A 23,193-nucleotide genomic window follows, 5' to 3' on the forward strand; every position below is an offset into this window, starting at 1 on the left:
TTGCGGTTTCCCCCACATGGCTTCTTGCAAAACTGCAAAAAAAAAACTTATGGCTTTCTTTCAACAATGGCTTTCTTCTTGCCAGTCTTCCATAAAGGCCAGATTTGTGGAGTGCAGGACTAATAGTTGTCCTGTGAACAGATTCTCCCACCTGAGCTGTGGCTCTCTGCAGCTCCTCCAGTTACCATTGGCCTTGCCAGGCCTGTTGGTTTAGGTGGATGGCCATCTCTTGGTAGGTTTGCAGAAGTGCAATACTCTTTTCACTTTCGGATTTAATGGAGTGAACAGTGTTTCGTGAGATTTTTTTATAACCCAAGCCTGCTTTCAACTTCTCCAACTTTATCACTGACCTGACTGGTGTGTTCGTTATAATGCTGTTTGTTCACTAAGGTTCTCTAACCTCTGAGGGCTTCACAGGATGGCTTTATTTATACTGAAAATAAATTTCACACAGGTGGACGCCATTTATTAATTGGGTGACTTCTGAAGGCAATTGGTTCCACTAGATTTTAGTTAGGGGTATCGGAGTAAAGGGGCTGAATTCAAATGCACGCCATAATTTTCAGATATTTGTAAAAGATTTTGGAAACTATAATTTTTCCTTCCACTTCACAATTATGTGCCACTTTGTTGATCTATCTCATAAAATCCCAATAAAATACATTTGTCTTTAGTTGTAACATGACAAAATGTGGAAAATGTCAAGGTATAGGAATACTTTTTCAAGGCACTGTATAAGACTCTGCGCCCCAGGAGTTTTTCCCTATCCTTTCTATTTTGAAAACGTTTGTTTTGGTTGTAGTTCTGCGCCGGCAGAAGTCCTCAAACCCTGTAAGGTGTATGAAAGCCTAAGCCTGGGCTCCAACCAAGCCACACCCCAACTCGTTTCACTCCGCCCACTGTTACCTATGACTAAACTCTGTGGACAGAGTGAAACACCTTGAGGGCGTGGTCTGGTTGGAGGTCAGGCTGAGGCGGCCATACAACGCCTCAGCGTTTTGCAGAGATGTGTGCCTTCCAGGACTTTTCAATTTTTTCATTAGAGGACTAGAGCTGGGACAAGCTGCACTCCAAGTGTTTGCTATATGAGAGGATCTGGTGGAGCCTTGAGCAGCACCTGTCAAATTTTTGTTTGGGCCATGGTTAGAAACCTGGGTCTGATTCTAGACTTTACACAGCCCAGAGTGTTCCAGTAGACAAGCTTCGGAAGCTGCGAGCCTTGGTTCAGTTCTTGCTGTCCTGCAGGTGGTCCCCTGTGATTCTGCATGCAGGTTTTGGGCCTCATGGTTTCCACCTACAAGGCATTCTAGTATGCACAGTTGTTTACTCAAGTTTTGCAGAAGAAAATCCTGAAAATCTCTATTGTTGGACAGTCAGTTGAGTACCCCCTTCTCTGGTGGCTTCAGTCTCCGTTTCTGTTTGGACTGTGGTCACAATGGATGCCAGCCTGTATGATTTGGGGTGGGGGGGGGGGGGGGGAGAGAGCGGGCCGATGGCTCAGATGTAGGTCCAAGGCCTTTGAACCAAGGAGGAATCTGTTGCTTCTCAGTGCCCTAGAGCTACATGTGATCAGGTTTGGTCAGAGAATGCCACGGCGGTGGCCCATGTCAATCACCAGGGCGGAACGAGCAGTTCGTCTGTGACGCTATATAGGAATCTCACACTCAAGTGGACAGAGTTTAAATTTCTGCACTCTGTAGTTTTATATTCCAGAAGTGGGGAAAACAGGCGGGCAGATTACCTCTGTCATCAAATTCTAGACCAAGTAGAGTGGGCCCTACATTTAAAGGTTTCCAACAAATATGCCTGCAGTCTGGCACCCTGTATGTGGATCTTGTGGAGCCTCCTCTTAACAGGAAAGTGCTACATTTGTTGCAAGGGATCCCTGGGTAGATGGCCAGATTGAGTATCTTATGACTTCCTGCCGTTGAAGCTCCTTCCAAGACTGTTGTGAAGGATAGAGGCTTTCCAGTCACTCATGGCCTCATATTTGTGTCATGGACCCAGCTGCGCCAAAATGATGCTCCTAGTTTTTTTATCATTTTGGCCTTCCTCCAGTGAACATTGATCCGAAGCTTGCTATGAGTACCATTAGGGGCCAGGTTTCAGCCCTTGTGGTTTTCTTTCAATGTCCTCTATATATGCATCCCTTTTATACCTTTAATCCAAGGGGTTAGACATGCAGATCCTCTGTTGGATTCTCCATTGACATTGTGGGGCATGTCAGTCCGTCAGAAGCCTCCTTTCAAAATAATAGAGATATTCCTTTGTTGACTCTTTATCAAAATGTCGGCTAATTTTTTTATTTTTTTTTGGTGGGCTTCACTTCTGCACATTCTGTGTCAAAACTGGCAGATGTGTCTTGCAAATACCCTTGCTTGCCCGGCACTTTGTTTAGCCACTAGTAAAGGCTGCCCATAGGCGGTGCTTGTGTTTTTTTTTTTTTTTGCCTAGTGTTGTCCTGAAGGTGGCGCTATAACCGTATGGCCAATGTTCTTGCTAGGCTGTGTCCATCAGTGGATGTAGAGAAAGGGATTCTACGGTGAGTAGAAAAAATGTATTTGGTTATGCTAATAACACTCACAAAGATGTTTCGCTATGAGCCGTACCTGTCACTCCATTTTAGCTAACGCTTTCTTCTGTGTGTAGTTTATAAACAGGCTGCTGGGCTCGTTACCTCTGACTCCTCCTGTTGTGGGAGAGTTTGCATTGCCAGAGGATATCAAGAGCATGCAGAGACATTTATGTGTGATTCAGCTAAGTAGACTGCTGGGGCTCCATGAAAAGATGGACAGAGCACAGAAACAGGAAGCAGTTAGAGAAATCATCTTCCGATACAGACATGGACTTCACTTTGGTAGGTTTGTCCTGTAGCTAGCATATATGTTTTTAATTTTGATTTAACATGTCACTTTTTAGAAAATCAAGTTTTTTGGTGTCATTTTTTCATGTAAAACCAATTATTAAAGAATCAATATAATAGGCTAGGCTGTCTGTAGTGGTGCTAAATGAATGTTCTTCTTGCATCAAGACTATTGAATGTTGTGTCCAAGAGCTGTGTATACCAAGGGTTGTTTTTGCACATGTCCAATGACACGCATTTCAGTGGCAGCTCTGAATCTTTAATCTCTCTGCATTGAGATGAAATCAATCCGGTTCATCTGTTGTGCAAAAATAATATATTGTATATCTATTGAGAAAATATTTTATCATGGATCACCAATTGTGTCACTGGTCCCCAAAAATTGGCAAGTGTCAGCGTCCCCCGACTGCTGCAATATCTCAGTCATTACTAGTAAAAATAAAAAAAAATATCATATAACTTGTAAACACTAATTTTTGCGCAAACAATCAATATACACTTTGATATTTTTAGTAAAAAAAAAAAACGTAGCAGAATACATTTTGGCCTAAATTGACGAAGGAATCACATTTTTTTTTTTTGCATTTTATTTTATTGGATGTTTTATAGCCGAAAGTAAGTAGCGTTCCGCCCCCCCCCTGAAAATACATTTTGTTTAAGTGCAGCGTTGCATGACCACGCAATTGTCCGTTAAAGTAACGCAGTGGCATATCGCTAAAAAAATGGCCTGGTCATGAAAGGGGGTAAACCTTCCGGACCTGAAGTGGTTAAAGAAAAACTGATTAAAAATCTAAATGGGTTAATATATATATATATATATATATATATATATATATATACTCAGCTGTTACATGGTCCTATATTGGAATAAAATCCAGTTCGTTGTATAGGAAGTGCTTTTGTGCCCATGAAATTTGATTACATATTGAATTGCATAGATTTATACTGTGAGATTTTGTAGAGAAATCTGCATTTTCATGTACTTCCATATACACATACTTGTGGGATAGGACCATGTCTTGGAGTCCAAACACTTGAATTTACACAATAGTGGGAGCCCTTTAAAGCACAGGAGTATACTGGCTTTTCTTCTTCTTTTTCTTCATCTTCATCTTCATCTTCATTCTGTTTTTGTGCTTTTGTATTGGGAATGAGGGTATGTTTCTTCTACAGTATGTTTTAAAAAAAGAAAATGTGGTATATACGAATAGGAGTGTGAGTTTGGAGTCTTGGCCATTTTTTTTTTTTTTTTTATATTTGAGTTTGGATAATGAACGACTCCTCCACTCAAATGTTCTGCGGATATTAAATCCAGTCTATGTTTTATTTTTACCCAGTGTTTTCCATTGTTATTTCCCCCCCTTAGGAAAGTCCTGTCTGAAAACAGAGCTGCAATTCTCTGATTACTACTGTCTCATAGGAGCCCACTTACTCCTAGATATGTGGCTTAGTGGTAAGTATATACTTTATTTGGGAAAACTTGCTGTTATGGAACATGCAAAGTAAAATGCTTTAGTGAGATTTTTAAATGAACCACAGCCAAAAGTCATTTTGAAGTGAAGAAATCTTTGTTCCAGTGGGAGATATTTTTCCCTCACTTCCTGTTCTGGTGACACAACTGCAAGTGAGGGGAAACTTCAGTAATTTGACATAGTCAGCAATATCTGATAGTGCAGGAAAAGTTTACAGCCGATATGTCAAAAAATGAAGGTCAAACTTTTTTTTTTTTTTATATCGATCACCTCTTGGCTTCACTTGTAACACCTGATGCGTTAAAGGTTCTGTTCCTTTAGACCCCTTTCACACTGAGGGCGTTTTGCAGGTGCTATAGCATTAAAAAAAAGCGCCTGCAATCCGCCCTTAAACAGCTGCTCTATTCGCTCCAGTGTGAAAGCCCGAGGGCTTTCACACTGGAGCAGTGCGCTTGCAGGGCGTCCGAAAAAGTCCTGCCAGCAGCTTCTTTGGATCGCATTACCAGTGGTGAACTCACCGGTGCTAATGCGGTCCTGCCCATTGAAATCAATGGGCAGTGCCGTGGTACCGCTGGCAATGCGCCACAAATCGGACAGTAAAATAGCAGCGTTTTACTGCCGACGCTATGGGGCATCAGCAGTGTGAAAGGGGTCTTAAATTGCATGTACTTCACATTTGTTTAGCTTTTGACATTAGGGAGTACACGGCCAAAGGTAGAATTTCAGTGGGCAGAATGGATGCGGCATATACCATAGTAGTCATTTTTTGAGTGTGTCAGGGTATTCAGGCTTATTGAAAGCCTGTCCTGAAAGAAATACCAGAGCTGCCATTGCTAATCACCTTCTGAAAATGCTAGTTCCCTGTTTTTTTTATGGCTTTTGACACTTTTTTTGATCACTGACCAAGAACAACATGGCAGGTCCAAGTAAAGTCGGAAATCCTGATCTGCATACTTTGCTTTCGGCAACATCTCGACAGCTGCTGTTTTTCATCAGCTCAGCAATGGTGGCCCAAGTTAGTCTCTAAGCACTATTTCCCAGTGAAGACTTTGTTTTAGTTGCCTTTTGTGGAAAGAAGGCTCCTAAGCTTTCACCTAAATTTGAAGATTTTAGAATTCTCTTGATTTTCTTTGTGCAGGTGAAGACTGGGCAGTTTGGCACGCTCTTACTTTATTAGAAGAAGGATTAAATAACAGTCCATCTAACGCCCAGTTTAAACTGCTGCTTATTCGCGTCTACTGCAGACTTGGAGCATTTGAGCCAGCTATGGAACTGTATAGCAGCCTGGATGCTAAACACATACAACATGACACAATTGGGTAAGTGTTTTTGTTTCCCCCTGATCTTTCCACCTATATTGCAGTTTGAAAAATATTCCAAAGTGCCAGTATTTTGTTAGCGTTTATATTGGAGATTTACTAAAACGGGTGCAGCTGTGCAGAGTAATCGTAAATCGTCCTCATTGTGTCCATATATATTTCCTGCTTTAACTCTAGGAGTGCTTCTTTTATGATTGCTGTATGCTTGCATATGTACTACTCATGGTTCATAATCATGGCTAAAATATTGATACAAATCTGTAGGCAGAACTTTTTCCTAGCTCAAGTTATAATGCTACCGCTGTGTGCAGTAATTGTTCCAAGAAACATGATTGCTTAAGACCAACCTAAAGTCTATCTAGAACCATGAACAAAAATGTAATATCCTAATCATACAGTACAACACACAGGACCTGTATTCATAGATCATAGTTTATATGAAGACTAACTTTGGTTATTAGGACATTGCCAAAAGAAATTGCTAGGGCCATCCCTAGTGTGCAGTCGTATAAACCTGCCCACTCTGTAAGACTAGATCCACCACCCAATGACACGATCATCCTGGAGGAGGTTTAACATCTAACATTTCTATCAGGTTTCTAACTTTTTATTTCCCAGGTTATCTAGCAGTTGCTGGATCTGTACCCTTTGGTGTTACCTTGAGAATTGGGCCCCATGGTGTCAGCCAGTTGACCAGCCTGGATACTACATTAACCTTGTCACAAAGTATGTGTAGTTGGCTACAGGGTGCTATATTGCTATATAGCTATGAGGGTATGTCCATTGTGATGGATGAAGCCTTGATTTCTGGTAGGCCCAATGTTGTAGATAAAGAATAACACGGTTTCTCTGTATGTTGACTCTGATTCCTAGCTTTTAATAAGATACTTGGTGGCGTTTAAATGATGCTCAATAGGTACTAAGTGGCCCAAAGTGTTGTGCCAAGAAAATCTCCCCCACCACGACATGACACCACCACCACCAACCTGAGCTGTTGATACAAGGCAGGATGGATCCATGCTTTCATGTTTAGACCAGTTTCTAATTCTACCATCTGAATGTCACAGCTGAAATCGAGACTCCTTAAACCAGCAACATTTTTCAAATTGTCCAATTTTTGGTAAGCCTGTGAGAGTTGTAGCCTTAGTTTCCTCTTAGCTGACAAGAATGGCACCCAGTGTGGTCTTCCGCTGCTGTAGCCCATTTTCTTCAAGGTTTGATGTGTTGTGCGTTACTACGTGAGAAATTTACAGTAAAGTCAAAAGTCCTGTATTTTTGCAGCTTAACAGTCCTTAGATGTGGCAGTATTTGTTTTCCAGAACAGGAAGTGCATTAGGAGTACAGAGCGCATTCCCCTCTCCTCCTCTCCACACCAAAGGGAAGGCGTTCTGCAGTCCACTTTTTTTGCACCTATTGAAAGCTGTAACAAAAGGTGGTATATTTAAAAGACAAAAGGGGAGCAAATAAGCAAAATTCACTGTTGGATTTTACATTGCCTTTTAAATGCCTCTTGTAAATCAGAGGAGCTCATTGTTGCCGTTTCCAGACACTTTTAATGTTGGAAAAATGGCTGCATTATGCAGGAAGGAATGTAACCGTAATTCTTATTTTGCAGTTATCTGCTGACTCGTTTTGCAGGACCGTTGGGTCACTATAACTCTGCATCACAAGCCTGCAATGCCGCACTAAGGTTTTTCCACTCAAACCAGAAAGATGTGAGTATTTTATTTAGGCATTTTAGTCTGCCAGTAAAAACTGCAAGCATGGATCGAGAGCATCTCATGACCTTTTAGTTGCGTTTCCTATGGATGCATATTTACTGACGCTCTGTGTTAAAGCCCATTGGCCCAGATGCCACGTAATTGCATACAGCCGGTGGGAATGAGTTAAGCAGAAGAGCATTGTTCTTTATTTTTTTACCTTTTCTTAAAAAAAAATATATATATTTTTACCTTTTTTTTATATTTGTGTTTAAGTTTTTTTTTTGTTTTAATTTGTTAATCTCTCTCCAGGTTTTAAGTGTTTTTTTTTTTTTTTTTTCCTTTGATTTTGATAGACCTCAGAATATATTATACAAGCTTATAAATATGGAGCCTTTGAGAAAATTCCAGAATTTATTGAGTTTAGAAACCGGCTGAACAACTCTCTCCATTTTGCACAAGTTCGCACTGAACGAATGTTACTGGACCTTTTACTTGAAGCACATATGTGAGTAGTTATCTTCTTTCTGACTAACACTGTTGCATGTTTATCACAGCTTGTATTGTTTATACCTTTTTTTGTTACTGAATTTATTTTTTTCTTTCCATCAGCTCCAGCAGTCTGGAAGATAGTGTCAAGTCAATGTGTCTGATTCCAGAGGAGGATGACATTCCATGGAAGGACTTACGAGATAACCGGGATCTGACTGTTCTTTTCAGCTGGGATGCACAAAATGGGTAAATATTTAAGACCCATACTGTATATGTGGAAAAAAAGTGTTGCAATTACAGTCAATACCCATTTTGTCTAAGAATGAAAACATTAGGTTGTCGGTACTTTGAAATATTCACTCTTTTGTCAGAGCAATCATACACTGTATATGTGTGCAAAGGCATTTCATTATCAATGCTGAGGTGCATATACTGTATGTTCTAATAAAAAGGAAGATGAATCATGTCAAAGTTTAACACGACAGTAAAAAATAAAATAACTTCAGAAACCACGTAGTCACAGTTTAGAAAAATGCGCGTTTCCTAGCCAAACATTGATCAAAATTTGGCTAGTTCAGTGGGAAATTTCGATCCATGTGTGGTTGTACAGAAGTTTACCTACTGATCGACTTCTGTAGAACCAGCCTGTTAGAAAATTTCCACATGATCATAGCTGACTATGAATACGTCTCAAATTAAATGGATGCTCCACTTGTTTGCACCCTCCACTGCCACCATTGCCATTTTTTGGGGGGGGGGGGGTACCTGGTTTTGACAGGTTCCCACTTTCTGCTCAGATCGCCACAGTGAACTGAGCTGGAAGTTCAGCCCCCCTCCTTTCCCCGCAGTCTTCTGTGACAAATCTCGGGTCTCGGAGGACTGAGACTATTCACAAGGCGCATCGCGACTCACGCATACACAGTAGGAAACTGGGAAGCCGCAAGTCTTCACTTCCAGTTTCCCTTACTACAGTTTTTGCTGCCTGCAGCCAATGAAGCATGAGCTCAGGTGATTACATTGTGGGATCCCTAGACAGTTAAAGTGGTTGTAAACCCGTTAAAACCGTTTGCCTACAGGTATGCCTAGATTAAGGCTTACCTGTAGGTGCAAGAAATATCTCCTAAACCTCCACGGTTTTGGAGATATTTACAAAAATGACGGGCGCAGGCACATTTTAGCGATGGCGATTGTGCCGTTTTTTTTTTTAGTTTTTTAGAGGGCAGTGATGCGACTGGCAGCTCCCGCACATCACAGCGCCGGACCCGCGATACCGGGAAGTGGCCACCGAGAGAGATGTCGGCTGCCTGAGCGGTGTACGAGGATGGCTGCGGGGGCTTTGATCTTTTGTCTTGCAGGTGGTGGTTTACAAAAAAAAAAGGTAAAAAGTCAGCAGCTACAAATACTGTAGCTGCTGACTTTTAATATAAGGACACTTAAAGAGGAAGTAAACCCACTTTTACAAAAAAATAAATAAAAAAATGGGTTTACTTCCTCTTTAAGTGTCATTATATTACAAGTCAGCAGCTACAGTATTTGTAGCTGCTGACTTTTTACCTTTTTTTTTTTTTTTCTGCCTGGAGCTCCTCTTTAAGATCAAAAATATTGTAGATTTAATGGTAATGCTTTTAACTTTACTTGACCAGTCAGTAGGTAGAGATAAAAGTATTTTAATTCTTGGTGGGCTTAGTCGGCCTCTAGCACACCAACACAATTTTCTGGCTCTTTTTTGCTCCAGCTCTTCTTGTTGCAAACCCAACAAACTGTCAGGTGGTTTAACTTTGAGATCTAACCAGTTCTGAAAAATCAGTTTTGGGTCGAATGGCCTTTAAAAGGATATAGTAGATTCAATCTCACTTCTGTTCTAAATAGAATATTAGAAACCGCAATGATTATTGGCACATATTGAACTTTCAGTTAATACAAAATTTGACAGCGAGCCCCACCTCTCCTAGAAACAAATGTAATATCTTTTATCGTACAGGACATGGGTTATATGCTGCTACCTTCAGGTGATTGTTTGCTGGCAAAAGCTTCCCTGGGTCTGCCTACTAGTGTCCTCTTATAACTCCAGACATTCCATGAGGATCCAGTTTCCTATTTTTGGAGAAGAATTTCATACTATTTTTCACCAGATTTGTTTTACCTCGTTTGACCCATGTCAGTATTTGACTGCTTGCTGCATTCATTGTTAACTAGCAGTTTCTGGATACATGACCTTGGGAACCCTACCAGGAGCCTGTAATGTTTGCTTCGGGCACTGAATCCTTTATTTGACTCTCACCTTGGCATGAGATGAAATGTGTGGTTAGCTGCAGAGTGCTAGGGCCATGGTCCATTCCTATGGCAATCAGACATGGAAGTTCCCTTTTGAGGGAATGTCCACAGTGACGGATGAAGCCTGGATCCCGGTCTAGGTAAACCCAGGTTTTCCTGTCCCCTTTTACATACCATTTCCTGGCTTACATTTCTTACATACCATTTCCTGGCTTACATTTCTTACATACCATTTCCTGGCTTGCATTTCTTGATGGCTCTGTAGTATGCCCTACATCCTTATTATACAAAACATACCACTGTGCATGCAAGTGGTTTAGAGGACTTGAATGTGTTTTTTTTTTTTTTTTTTTTTTTACTAGTGTTATTGTCTCGCATTCAATCTAATGGACAATTTTGTTAAAATTTTTACTTATTTTAATTTGGCAGTCTTCTTCCACCTCACCAATTCTGCATCTTGGAGTGCAGTACAAGGCATGGGTCTCTACCCTCTCTGTAATCTTTTCCTTGCTTGCTAACAAAACCAGACCCTCGCTGAGTGGGCAGGGTTATATGGGGACATCAGGAAACGGGCACTGCAAAACTTTTGCCAGTCTCCAATCACCTGAAGGTAGTGGCATATAACCCAGGGTCTATAAATCGATTCCCATGTCCTATATTGGACTTAAAGATACACAATTTACAGGTATGTTAAAATTCCTATTGATTTGGAGCCTATACCATAAAGCATATCTAAATCCCCCTTTTTAAAGCGGTGTTCATGCCATACTGCTGCTTTAGAAATGGGAAATTTCTGTTTCCAAAAGTGGAAGTTGACTTAGAGTAATTACTGTTCTGGTTTTGCTGTGTTATAAAAATCACGGTTTCCCTTTTTCTAGAGACCATAAAGAGAGTTACAACCAGCTCTCATTGGAAGAAGAACGTATCTGGCTGCTTATTCGATCATTGAATTTAAGATTGGTTACTGGTCTGACCACGCTCAACCATACTGAGCCCAAGAATTCTGAAAAGGCTACAGAAAATGGGGTATCCTCCAAGATTGACACAGTGCGCACCTTGTTACAGCAGTATGAGGAGACGGTGGATTCTGGAAAACGGTTTAGTGAAAGGAATATTAAGGTACAGATAATTATAGCACTCCTGACGTGTTTTTTTTTTTTTCCTATCTTTTTAACATCCTGTTTTTTGTTCTTTGCCCGAAGATTCTGTTATGTGGTGTATTTATAAAGGCACGTGCTGCAGTTTCCTGTATTTATAAAGCATGTTTGGTTTTGTAGAAACACCTTCACATTTGAATAATACAAATTTGTTTACATCTGTTTAATGGGCAAATAGTGTTTATTGTACAGTAAGCTCTGTAACGTTGTGAATATTGGATTCACAAAAAACTGTCACTCTAAAAAAGCATGGCATTGCATGTTGCTATGGACATTTTTGTGATCATATGTGGAGGAGACTGATTGTTTATCATACCAAACCTCTGTGTTTTACAGCCAGTGGCTGAGAAGTGTGCAAAGTGGGGCCTTTGCTTTGTTTGTTGATGGTGGGAGAGGATGGGATACCCTTTTCTAAGAATCCCCATTGTTAAGGACATACATGTTGATATTGGCATGGCTGGGAGCACTGTCATCTCATCCTACGCATTGATAAAAAATTGATTTTACTTTAAAGTGGAGGTTCCCCCTAAAAAAAAATTCTAACAATACATTCAGAAGACTGATTACACTGCGGGTATGCTGTTTTTTTTTTTTTCCGTACATACCTCGTTATCGCCGTTTCATCCCTCGGCTTTCGGGTATGATTCTTTCGGGTCTGGGTGTTTCTAGTTGATTGACGTTCCTCCGACCAACGCATACTTGACGTCACGACTTTCCGAAAGAAGCCGAACGTCGCTGTGCAGGCGCCGTATAGTCTTGACTCTATACGGCGCCTGCGCAATGACATTCGGCTTCTGTCGGAAAGTCGTGACGTGTTGGAGGAACATCAACTAGGAACGCCCAGTCCAGCAAGAATCATACCCGGAAGCCGAGGGATGAAACGGCGATAACGAGGTATGTACGGGAAAAAAACAAAAAAAAAACAGCATACCCGCAGTGTAATCAGCCTTCTGAATGTATTGTTAGAATTTTTTTTTAGGGGGAACCTCCACTTTAATTTGTCAACAGCTCATTTATTGGATTCAGTGTGTTTACAGATGTACGTAAATTCCAGCATTGCCTATGGATTTTCCAGGTTTCTAAATTGTTTGCTGTTCTCTTCACAGTATCCTTTCCTTGGTCCTCCAGCTTCTCGGCTCAGTGGATTCATAAGCAGTGGCTGCTGTCAGTGTCAGAAGGAGACTTTCCAGTTGGTGAATGATATTTATCAGCTTGATTCATGTGGCATAGGTACGAACAATGCTAATCATTTGATGTGGTTGTAGAAAGGGAAGTGTGATTCAGAATGCACTTTCCTGATACTAGAAGCTTGCAAGTGTTCTAAAATGGCTTAAAGGTTTTAGGGTGGAAATAAACTAAGCCCAGCAGTGAGCTTCTTTAGGGATGATCCTTAAAGGATATCGAAAGGTTTGTTTAAAAAAGAAAGTCATCCTTGCCTCCTCCTGTGCAGTTAGTTTTTCACAGAGTGGCCCAAATCCTTCTCTTCTGGGGTCCCTCAGTGGCGCTCCTGGCTATTCCTCTTCTCAAGTGCCACATTGGAGAGCCACTCTCCCTCGGGGCACTCCTGCGGGCGCACTCCTGTGTCCTGCTGCTGTGTACATTGACACAGACAGCTGGACTCAGCCCCGACCCCCGCATCATTGGATTTGATTGACAGCAGCAGGAGATGATGGCTGCGCTGCTGTCAATCTAGGGCTAGATACACCGACTAGAGCTGGTGTGCTCGTCGCTGGGAAGACTGGATCAGGTAAGTAAAAGGGGGGCTCTGGTGGGCAACTGCGTCACGGGAGGTTTTTCACCTTTTAATGCATTGAATGTATTAAGGTGAAAAACCATGAGGGTTTAAAACCCCCCTTACTGAATCGAATAAGCAGCTAACTTTTTTAACGTTTTTATCAAACAGCGCTATTATTCAAAGTTTCTTTAACATGCAGCATTTTTTATCGTTTTTGTCCCAGTATGAGTAATTTTGTGATTATTCTTTCTCTGGCACAGTATATAACTTGCTGTACGTTTTCTGTCTTCTGATTGCAGTGTTTCATAAAACCAGTCGGCTCCCATGTTGTGCTCAGTTTCTGTTGGCAGTTTGTCACTCCCACTCCCCTTAATACATACTTGGAGTTAATCATTTATCTACTAGTGCAATCAACACTCGTCACGTTTCTTGTTCAACTTTCACTCAGACTTTAGTTTCAGACAAAAATACTACAGAAATCCCAAACGGCAGGATCACTTGATGGGTACATGAAATGCGCAGATGCACTCTAGATTTAGAAGCCTTTTAAAGAGCATTGTTAAATTGCCCTCTTGGGGATAGCACTTCATTTCTCTGATGCACTAGATGCAAATCGGACCAATTACAGTCCTTTTTGTTAAAGTGCCAAATTACCTTGTAGGCATTTCCATTTCCAAGTCTTTGGATTTGAGAATGCTGTGACTTACTGTGGATCTTGGAAATGAGCAGGTGCTTATTGAAAAGATTTTCTGTAATGCGTTATATTTGTGAACTTTTGTATGGGATGAAATAATAAATGCACCTTTTTCTACAATTAGAATTACTAGAAACGCTAGGTAATGTGGTGTGCTTGCAGTGCATCATTGTGCTCTCACCTCTTGCCTTTGGCTGCCATCACTTCCTGGTTACCTCAGATTCTTTGCAGCAAAGTGAAAAGGGAGCCTGATCTGTGGTTAAACTGCAGGTATAGCTTCTCCATGAATTGCCCCCTTGGCTGATTTTTGAGTAACTTGGTAGAGGTCCAGACCTAAATGTCCCCAAATAATTTAACCCTGCTATGGGCAAATAACCCTACTTTTTAATGAATGCTTCTGGAGCAGAAAGGAAAGGTTAGGGAGTAAATTTTGCACAAATTTAGAGTTAAACCCCTAAGGTGATTGCATATTTACATCGATACTCTTCCAACCGAACCTACACCCAAATTGGAACATGCCCTGCACTCCTTTGGGGCACACTAGTATGTTGCTGAAAGAGATCCTGCATGGCCAGTTCACTACTAGTATCACATGTTGGAAGTCCTACCCTCAGCTTCAAGAATGTCCCTGAAAAAAGACATAAAACCATGTGGCATCAGCCCACAGATGGTATTGATGACTGACATTACCAAATGGTGTGGAGAGGAGTCATTCAGGCAGATTAAGAAAAAAAGAGATTCACACTTGAAAAGCTGAAGGTCAAAACAAGTTTTAGCTGCCACTACAGTACATTGAGCTATCCCATCTTTCCAGCCTGGATATTCTTTGTTTGTTTTTACTGAAAAAAAAATGCTAGCCAGCTTTAGAGGTGTCTTATCCAGGTTTGCAGACCGTTGCTAGGAGCCTGTAAACCCATGTAGTGATTAATGCCATCCCTTTTAATACTTAATGATGGAGTACTCGCTTTATCTCAATCGTACAGGACACAGAAATTGATTTTTAGGCTATTGGTTATACGTTGCTACCTTCAAGTGATCGGACATTGGCAAAATCTTTGCTTTTCTCCACCAAGTCACCAGGACTGGACTCACTGCGTGAGAAGGTTAGCTCCAGTACCTAGAGCCTTGTTTACTCTCTGTTGCTTTAACTCCTTTCTCCTGGCTTACAACCCTCAGACTCTGCCTTGAATTTTTATTTGCCCTCCCTCCCTGTATTGATTTGCAGATTACAAAGTCAATCATTTTACATACTGAATAGCCATTCCACTTCAGTCTTCTCAAAAATACTGGCCTCTTACACCAGTCCACTCCATTCGCCAGTTTAGTATTTGAAAAGTTGCTTCCCTTATGTGTTTTTCCTATCCACATGTGGTCTGTAGCTACCCAGGCACTTGCCTGCCTCTCACCAAATGTCTTCAGTTATATGACTGTTGCAGACATTTGCCCAGAGATCTCCCTGCATCTGATTTCGTAACATTTACCAGTTTGGCACATTTCACCCTCTAGGTCGGGTGACTCTTTCATTGGGTATGCAGATTGCTTCCCCCATACTCTGCATTCTATCATGTGAGGTAGTTCTCTTTTAGTGATGGAGAACCCCATCCCAGAACCTGTTCCTGCTTCTCATCCTGCAGCTCCTTTCTCTGTTTTGTATCACCAAAAAACTAGCCCTTGGTACTCAGCAGGTCTTGGTTCGCCCTTCAATATCCTCTTCCTAACACTCTTGCAGTTCCTATGCATTTTTTGCCAGAATTTTTGCCTCTTCATAGCCCCTTGTTTTCTTAGCTACGGGAGGGTGATCAAGTAGCCTAGAAGTCGGTGGTTCTTGCTTCCCTGGTGCTCCTCTTATCACCTTCAATGGAAATGTAATTTTCCCTCCCCTTCTTCCCTAAAGGCATATAAAATGTTTAACTCGCCTTATGGGTGGGGTCGTCATCTATGGCTACTTAGTACAACTTCACTTGGGAAGATGTCCCTATGGGATGCCTTCCTCCTATTCTAATTGGCTGGATGGTTATTTTGCCTTTCCCCCCCCGCCAAGTCCCTTGCCATCATTGAGCGCCTCCTTCCCTACATGAGCACGTTCTTCCGAGATGTCAAGTTTTTTTTTTTTTTTTAGTTTTTTTTTTTTTTTTTTACATCATCCGGGGTCTGTTTTTCTTACAAGTTGTAGGACGCTCGGTTCGTTTCAAATGGTATTTATTTTCTTTGCCAGGAGGCTGCTTGAGCCTGTGCTGATGCGTACATCGTCAGTAAAGGTGCTTCTGCTGGCAACTGTTCGGGTCATTGAGCCTTTTTCTTTTCCCTGAGGGTCTGATGCTGCTGTTTTAGCTATTGTGTTGCCCACACCTCAGTGTATTGCTTGGGGTCATCCTGTGGTTTAAGAATCAATTCCTGTTTCATATACTGTACAATTTAAGATAATAGGAGATTTTTTACTTTCCTGAAAATTCTGTGTCTTGGAGTAACAGGACTCTGGTCTCTCCCCTCCTTTCTCTGTGATGTCCTGAAGCTTGATCATTGCTGCCTTGTCATTGGCATATACCCACGCACAGTCCCCATATTCTGTGTGTGTATTCAACCATTTCACTGGTAAAGCTGAAGTGGCATGTTTCATAATCTTATCAACAATATGAAAAATGAACTTTTTTAATCCTTCATTTGTTATTCTTCATATTTAAAACAGACTGAATATTTAAATTGATAATAATGCCTACAATGACTATTGCTTAAAAAATTCTTCTCTCTCCAGATGATAGCTGTGAAATTCAAGAAAAAATTGGGAACAGATTACACTCTTCTTTAGGCAATTTAAAAGGTACGTGCTGAATGTTTAATATGTATTAGTGTTGGCAGTACATTATTTTTCACAAATACTAAACTTATTTTTTTTTATCTCTTCAGACCTTTTCAGCCAGTGTAAAGGAGATCTTCTGTTTTATCAAGAAGGACACTGCAAGACATCACCTCTTATAATTGAGAACTTGGTCTTCTTTGTGGAGGTTTGTCCTTGTATATTTTGCCTTCTGCTGATTTCTTTCAAGTTCTGATTAGGAAAACTTGTGAAATAATGATTAGCTAATCAATGGGAAGTTCAGGAAAATTTAGTCTATTTAATAGTCGTTATACACTATGTGTTTCTTGTATAATTTTGCCCAGATTAGACAAGACTTCATCAATATATTAGGACAGGTTGTGTTATTTTGCCTGATTGTGAATCAATTTTATTTGCCATTGTTTGTAACAGTCCCACGCTGGGCATGCACTAATATTATTTGAAGGGATCATTTCAAATGAGCTCTTACTTGGGCATGACTGTTTGTCACAAGGAAAAGAACAGTTTGGTTGAACTCTGATTTCCTTCGGGGCCAACTGTTATTTTTTTCAGTGAAAACGTTCACGTATTGATCAAACTGACCATTTACCGTAGCCTTTACAAATGATTATTATGTCCTATGTATGGCCAGTATGAATTTAAATGAGAACATCCTGTTAACCTAAGCTTCTGTTTATAAAGTCTATATAAAATCTTTTAGGCTTGATTTAGGCTTGGATGGGGAAATGTTTGGGGTGGGACTGTCAGAATATGCATTAGATGTCAACCCTTCCTTTTTGTATACGTTCTTTCCGAATGAAGAAATCTATTTCACAGCAGCACATTGATTTGTAAAATGCTTTTTTTTTTCCTGTCTGTGTGCATGCAAGCTTGCCTGTTTTTTTCAGTAAAGTTTGATACGTGTTTTAACATCCATTTGTTTGAAATGGGTTGTGGTTTGAGAGGTGTATTGATTTTACTGTTTTATTTTCCTCCTCCTTCAGACTATATCTATTGTTCTCTGGGTATCGGGATATTTCGCTGCTGTTCTTAGACCGTTCAAGTCAAATCTTCAGAAGAAGAAAAAGAAGAAAAAAGAAAGTAGTACTACTGTAAGTAAAAATGGGTGTAGAGCACTATTTCTGGAAAGGGTATTGTTGAATTTTAATACAAATGGCAACGGTTCAAAAGGTCATAAACGGCAATGGGTTCTCCAAACTGCAAGTAAAACCCAAGGGCATGTTCTTGGTAAATTTATAGTCCTGCCAAAGATATTGTAATGTCTGTTCTGTTTATTGTGTACAATGATATCAACTTGGATTATACTGTATGTGATTTTGTTCAAATTTAAATATTGATTCCCAGAAAATGTTTTAAAATCTTGGTTGTATATGTACATGGGCAATCTCATTTGCACATTAAGGCTCTTTCACACAGTAATGTCCGTTTTCATGGACTCCGCTTGCTCAGCAGCGATCACTTCATTGATCCGCATTGAGCTGGCGGATGACAGGTCCGTCCCTGCTCACTGTAAAGAGACAGACCTGTCAGAGCTACGCTGTTCTCTATTAGGCAGATCTGTTTTCATCCGATCCCCGTCTGTTTTTCATTCAAACCGCCAGACGGATGGAAAATAGGGTTTCCATCCATCTGGATTTATCGGATGTCAGCGCGGACATTCCATAGGGGTTCATGGAGCATCCATTCAGGTTCGCCTGAAAAACTGACGCTGATCCCTGCTGAGCAGGCCAATGACAGGTCTCCTCCGCTTATCCAGAGCTGCCACAGCCTGCTTCCATCCAACTGTCATCTGATCCGATCTGCCAGATGGGTGGGGAATGGATCCTCTATCTGATTTTAGCGACTGGGATCTGATTGAATGTCGGCAGGTGTCAATGTACACATGTCCGTTGTCACTCGCAGTTCCAAAAGGGGCAATGAATGGTTCAATCGTGTTGGCCTAAAAACTGATAAGCAGATCCAATCGGTCCATCTGTGTGAAAGAGGCCTATATTAGAAGTCTAGTCAAGAACGCAATGCCCCTAGCAGTTGGCTTCAGTGTAGAGGAGAGATCGGACAATGACAGCAATGCCTGTGTGTTGTCATCTGTTGTCAGCTGTCCCTCCTCTACATTGGAGCTGGGAGTTGATCATGTGACCGGACCGGCGCACCCTTGGAATAGGTAAGACCTCTTTCCTCTACAGATAGCTGGAATAGGGCTTAGAATGTGTGTGGGGGCAGGTTCAATTTTAGACTTCTACTTTAAACACTAAACTAAACCATATCAGACCCTAACACTTTACCTAATGATTAACAACACTTTCTTTTTCCTTAACCCATTGCCAAACAACCTGTCTGACTCTAAACCACACTAGCATAGTGCCTATCTAACTCCTAAAGCTTTATTGTTGATACTGAACAATACTCAATAAAAAAAAAAAAACTGCAGTGCTGTCACTGAATCCTCCTGATCTACAAAATGTGTACTGAAAGAAAAAATACTGGAATTGGGCGGCATCCACTCTTCTTAAAGTCTTTACATGCATGGTTGCAGTGTTAATGTTGCTCTTTTTATAAAGGTCGGTTCTCGCTATAACATTATTAGTCTCACTGTCCTTACTTTCCTTTTTGCAGCCCCCTGTGTTTACTGGCTTCCATGACTTCATCACTGGGCTGCAAACATTGCTAACAGACGCGAATGACTACATAAAGGAGATGGAAGCCTCTTTGCTTGCACTGAAATTTGAAGATATCTCCTTAGAAAATGTAACACTCAGTGAGGTTAGTAGTATTATTTTTTTTTTATCCTTGGGCATGTTTTCTTCAATTAGCAACTCAAGGTGTAAAACATCTAGTCTCTAATTCTCGGTGACAGGTGTAGCATTCCTCACACCTGTCTGTTCTGATTGACATGTACCGATCTTACAAATTCTAGAATGTTGAAAACTTTAAAAGTTAATTAACAAAAAATGTTGAAGCCGCTGCACAAATTAGCAGCTTGTATGTTTTGCAGTCACCTTTCTTTGTAAATTCGGCCTGTGCCTTAAGTTTCTTGTAACATGACGTTGTATTTGGCCTAGAGCAGATTGTAGTCTTTACTGTGAGTACTTTATAAAGTTTACTAGCTGAATACCCGGCGTTGCCCGGTCTTCCTATCTTAACCTTTTGGGGAGGAAAATCATAGTAATATAAATATACCCATCTTTTATATAAGGGTGTAGGTAAGGGTTAATTTAACTGTCATATATTTCTATTTGGCATATAAGTAATATGTGTACCAGGTATTATTGAAATATCTCCAGGCGTACAGAAGTTATGTGGGAACATACATTTCCCATTGATTTGCATGGGACTTTAAACAAAAACCCCGACCCTCACAAATGGGGGTAGTTAAGGGATAAATTAACTATCCTATAGTTTAAGTGGACATATAAGTAACATGTGACCAAGTGTTATCGAAATATGTACAGCCGTTTGGAAGTTATGAAGTAACATGTATCTATCTATCTATCTATCTATCTATCTATCTATCTATCTATCTATCTATCTATCTATCTATCTATCTATCTATCTATCTATCTATCTATCTATATATATATATATATATATATATATATATATATATATATATATATATATATATATATAACTCAACGTGTGTGTGTGTGTGTGTGTGTGTGTGTATGTATGTATGTATGTTCCAGCATCACGTCCAAACGGCTAAAGATATTAACATGAAACTTGGCACACATGTTACTTATATGTCAGCAACAAACATAGGATAGGTGGTTTAACCCTTACCCACCCCCATTTGCCATGGTCGGGGTTTTTCTTTAAAGTCCCATTCAACTCTATGGGAAATACATGTTACTTCATAACTTCCAAACTGCTGTAGATATTTCAATAACACTTGGTCACATGTTACTTATATGTCCACTTAAACCAGTGTTTCTCAACTCCAGTCCTCAAGGCACCCCAACAGGTCATGTTTTCAGGATTTCCCTCAGATTAAACAGCTGTGGTAATTACTAAGGCAGTGAAACTGATCAAATCACCTGTGCAAAATAATGGAAATCCTGAAAACATGACCTGTTGGGGCGCCTTGAGGACTGGAGTTGAGAAACCCTGCCTTAAACTATAGGATAGTTAATTTATCCCTTAACTACCCCCATTTGTAAGGGTCGGGGTTTTTGTTTAAAGTCCCATGCAAATCAATGGGAAATGTATGTTCCCACATAACTTCTGTACGCCTGGAGATATTTCAATAATACCTGGTACACATATTACTTATATGCCAAATAAAAATATATGACAGTTAAATTAACCCTTACCTACACCCTTATATAAAAGATGGGTATATTTATATTACTATGATTTTCCTCCCCAAAAGGTTAAGATGGGAAGACCGGGCAACGCCGGGTATTCAGCTAGTTTCCCATAGAGTTGAATTGGACTTTAAAGGAAAACCCCGACCATGGCAAATGGGGGTGGGTAAGGGTTAAACCACCTATCCTATGTTTGTTGCTGACATATAAGTAACATGTGTGCCAAGTTTCATGTTAATATCTTTAGCCGTTTGGACGTGATGCTGGAACATACATACATACACACACACACACACACACACACACACACACACACACACACACACACACACACACACACACACACACACACACACGTTGAGTTTTATATATATATATAGATTTGGCAACATACTTTTTTGAAAAATAAATAAAAATAAATTTTGTGGCATAATCAAAATTATACATACAAGACATTGGGTAGGCAATACAGCATGTACAGGTACCAAGAAATTTCAGAGATCCAGGCGTTGGTTTTATCACCATTAATTTGAGATTTTCCTAGCTTGTGACGGAAAATATTGATTATATGAAGACGGGAGGCGAGTATCTTATGCATTAATCTTCCTTTATTAATGCTCACAGCAGAATGTATTTCTACAAAACTTCAATGTAAAAACTTTTCAAAACAACTACCACCCCCAGCAGTCCATACAGTCTCTAACCACGCCCCTACGGGGACCTCCATAAAAGGGGACTGCCTGAGGTGGTTCTTCCTCTTTCTTTATGCGATGATGTCTAGAGGAAAAAACAGTACCAACGTAGGACAGAGGTGTAACTTCGGAGTCCAGACCAGCCGGTCGACGTCCAACAGCTTCCAGGAAGCAGCTAACCACTGACCGTGACCCAACGGGGTCCCAGGAACGATCAATCCCAACAGGGGATATCAAAGTAGAATCTGTGCATCAGCACGAAGACGGGAGTCCCTCATCCTCCAAACTGAAGAATCCGTCGAGAGGACGTACGCGGAATTTCAGTAGCCTGTGAAGAAGAAAAACAGCCGTAATAGGGAGGGTAGGGAGGGAAGATACTCGCCTCCTGTCTTCATATAATTAATATTTTCCGTCACAAGCTAGGAAAATCTCAAATTATATATCAGACAGGAGGCTCATATCTTATGCAAGTTCAAAGCTAACTGTAAAACAGTATACAATACAACAATACACAGCTATATTAGTCTTAAGAGATAACTGACAATGAGATATGATCCTGAGGTCTGAAATAGAATTGGCGAAACGTGGATTCCGAAGACCAATCCGCTGCTCTCAAGAGATCGGAGAGCGAGCCTCCTGATACGAGAACTTTGGTAGCCATAGCACTCCTGGTGGAGTGGGCACCAAACGTGGTAACGTCAATGCCCGCCATTTCCATGGCGGTTCTCACCCAGCGTGCCAGAGAGGTAGACGAGACCGGTGAATGAGGTCTAACATATGACACAAGAAGTTGGGAGGAATCTGCAGGTCGTAGAGCAGATGTCCGTAGTTCATATGCCCGTAGGCAACGAACGACACAGAGGAGTGGGTGATCCGGGAATGAGGGGTAAAAAACCGAGGAAATGCCGGTTTTTGTTCTACGCACTATGGAGAACAGAACCCCTTGTGGTGAAAATTGGCGTCTGGAAATATCTAGAGCTCTAACATCGGATACCCTTTTGACGGAAATCAGACAAAGAAGAACCGTTAGTTTTATGGATAGAAACTTTAGTGAGAGATCCGTGTTGTCCCCCCAATTGGCGAACATATCAAGCACCTTGGAAACATCCCAGGTCGCTTGGTATCTAGGCCTAGGGGGACGTTGAAATTTTGCACCCCTCAGCAGACGACACACGAGTGGATGTCTGCCAATAGGTAAGGAGTCTACGGGTCAGTGATAAGCCGAAATTGCTGACCGATAGATGTTAATTGAGCTGTATGAGCTACCGGAATCAAATGAATCTGCCAGATAATTGAATACTAACACTACAGGTGCCTGTACGGGATCAACCTGCCGTTGATCACACCAACGGACCCATCGTTTCCAGGCCGATCGATACGCCGATCTAGTCCCGGGGGCCCAGGCCATGGCAAGGAGGTTCTGAGCTGAGTCTGAAAGGACTCTATGAGAGATTGGGACCCGGAGACTAACCACGCGAGAAGTGGAAGGTTGTCCTCTTGAATTAGGGGATGGGGTTCCCCGTTCGGACCGGTGAGTAAATGGGGGGAACTGTGGAATCAGTCTGGGAACATCTATGGACATCTCCAGTAGAATTGGGAACCAAGGTTGGGTCGGCCACCATGGTGTAATTAGAACCACGTTCGCTCCCAGGTTG

At 41.0% G+C, this 23,193-nt stretch overlaps 1 protein-coding gene across 1 annotated transcript in view; it reads left to right on the forward strand.

Moving 5' to 3' along the window:
* Positions 1-23,193, forward strand: part of NAA25 (N-alpha-acetyltransferase 25, NatB auxiliary subunit) — an 89,307-nt gene that overhangs the window by 56,787 nt on the left and 9,327 nt on the right. Inside the window, exons 12-23 of the mRNA XM_040346223.1 lie at positions 2,650-2,857; positions 4,230-4,316; positions 5,474-5,654; positions 7,270-7,369; positions 7,711-7,862; positions 7,967-8,092; positions 10,999-11,239; positions 12,384-12,507; positions 16,459-16,524; positions 16,611-16,708; positions 17,526-17,633; positions 19,156-19,302. Coding sequence (XP_040202157.1) covers positions 2,650-2,857; positions 4,230-4,316; positions 5,474-5,654; positions 7,270-7,369; positions 7,711-7,862; positions 7,967-8,092; positions 10,999-11,239; positions 12,384-12,507; positions 16,459-16,524; positions 16,611-16,708; positions 17,526-17,633; positions 19,156-19,302 — 1,638 coding nt within the window. The remainder of the gene's footprint in view (positions 1-2,649; positions 2,858-4,229; positions 4,317-5,473; positions 5,655-7,269; positions 7,370-7,710; positions 7,863-7,966; positions 8,093-10,998; positions 11,240-12,383; positions 12,508-16,458; positions 16,525-16,610; positions 16,709-17,525; positions 17,634-19,155; positions 19,303-23,193) is intronic.

This window comes from Rana temporaria, chromosome 1 (genome assembly GCF_905171775.1).
Source record: "Rana temporaria chromosome 1, aRanTem1.1, whole genome shotgun sequence".
NCBI classification, from domain to species: domain Eukaryota; kingdom Metazoa; phylum Chordata; class Amphibia; order Anura; family Ranidae; genus Rana; species Rana temporaria.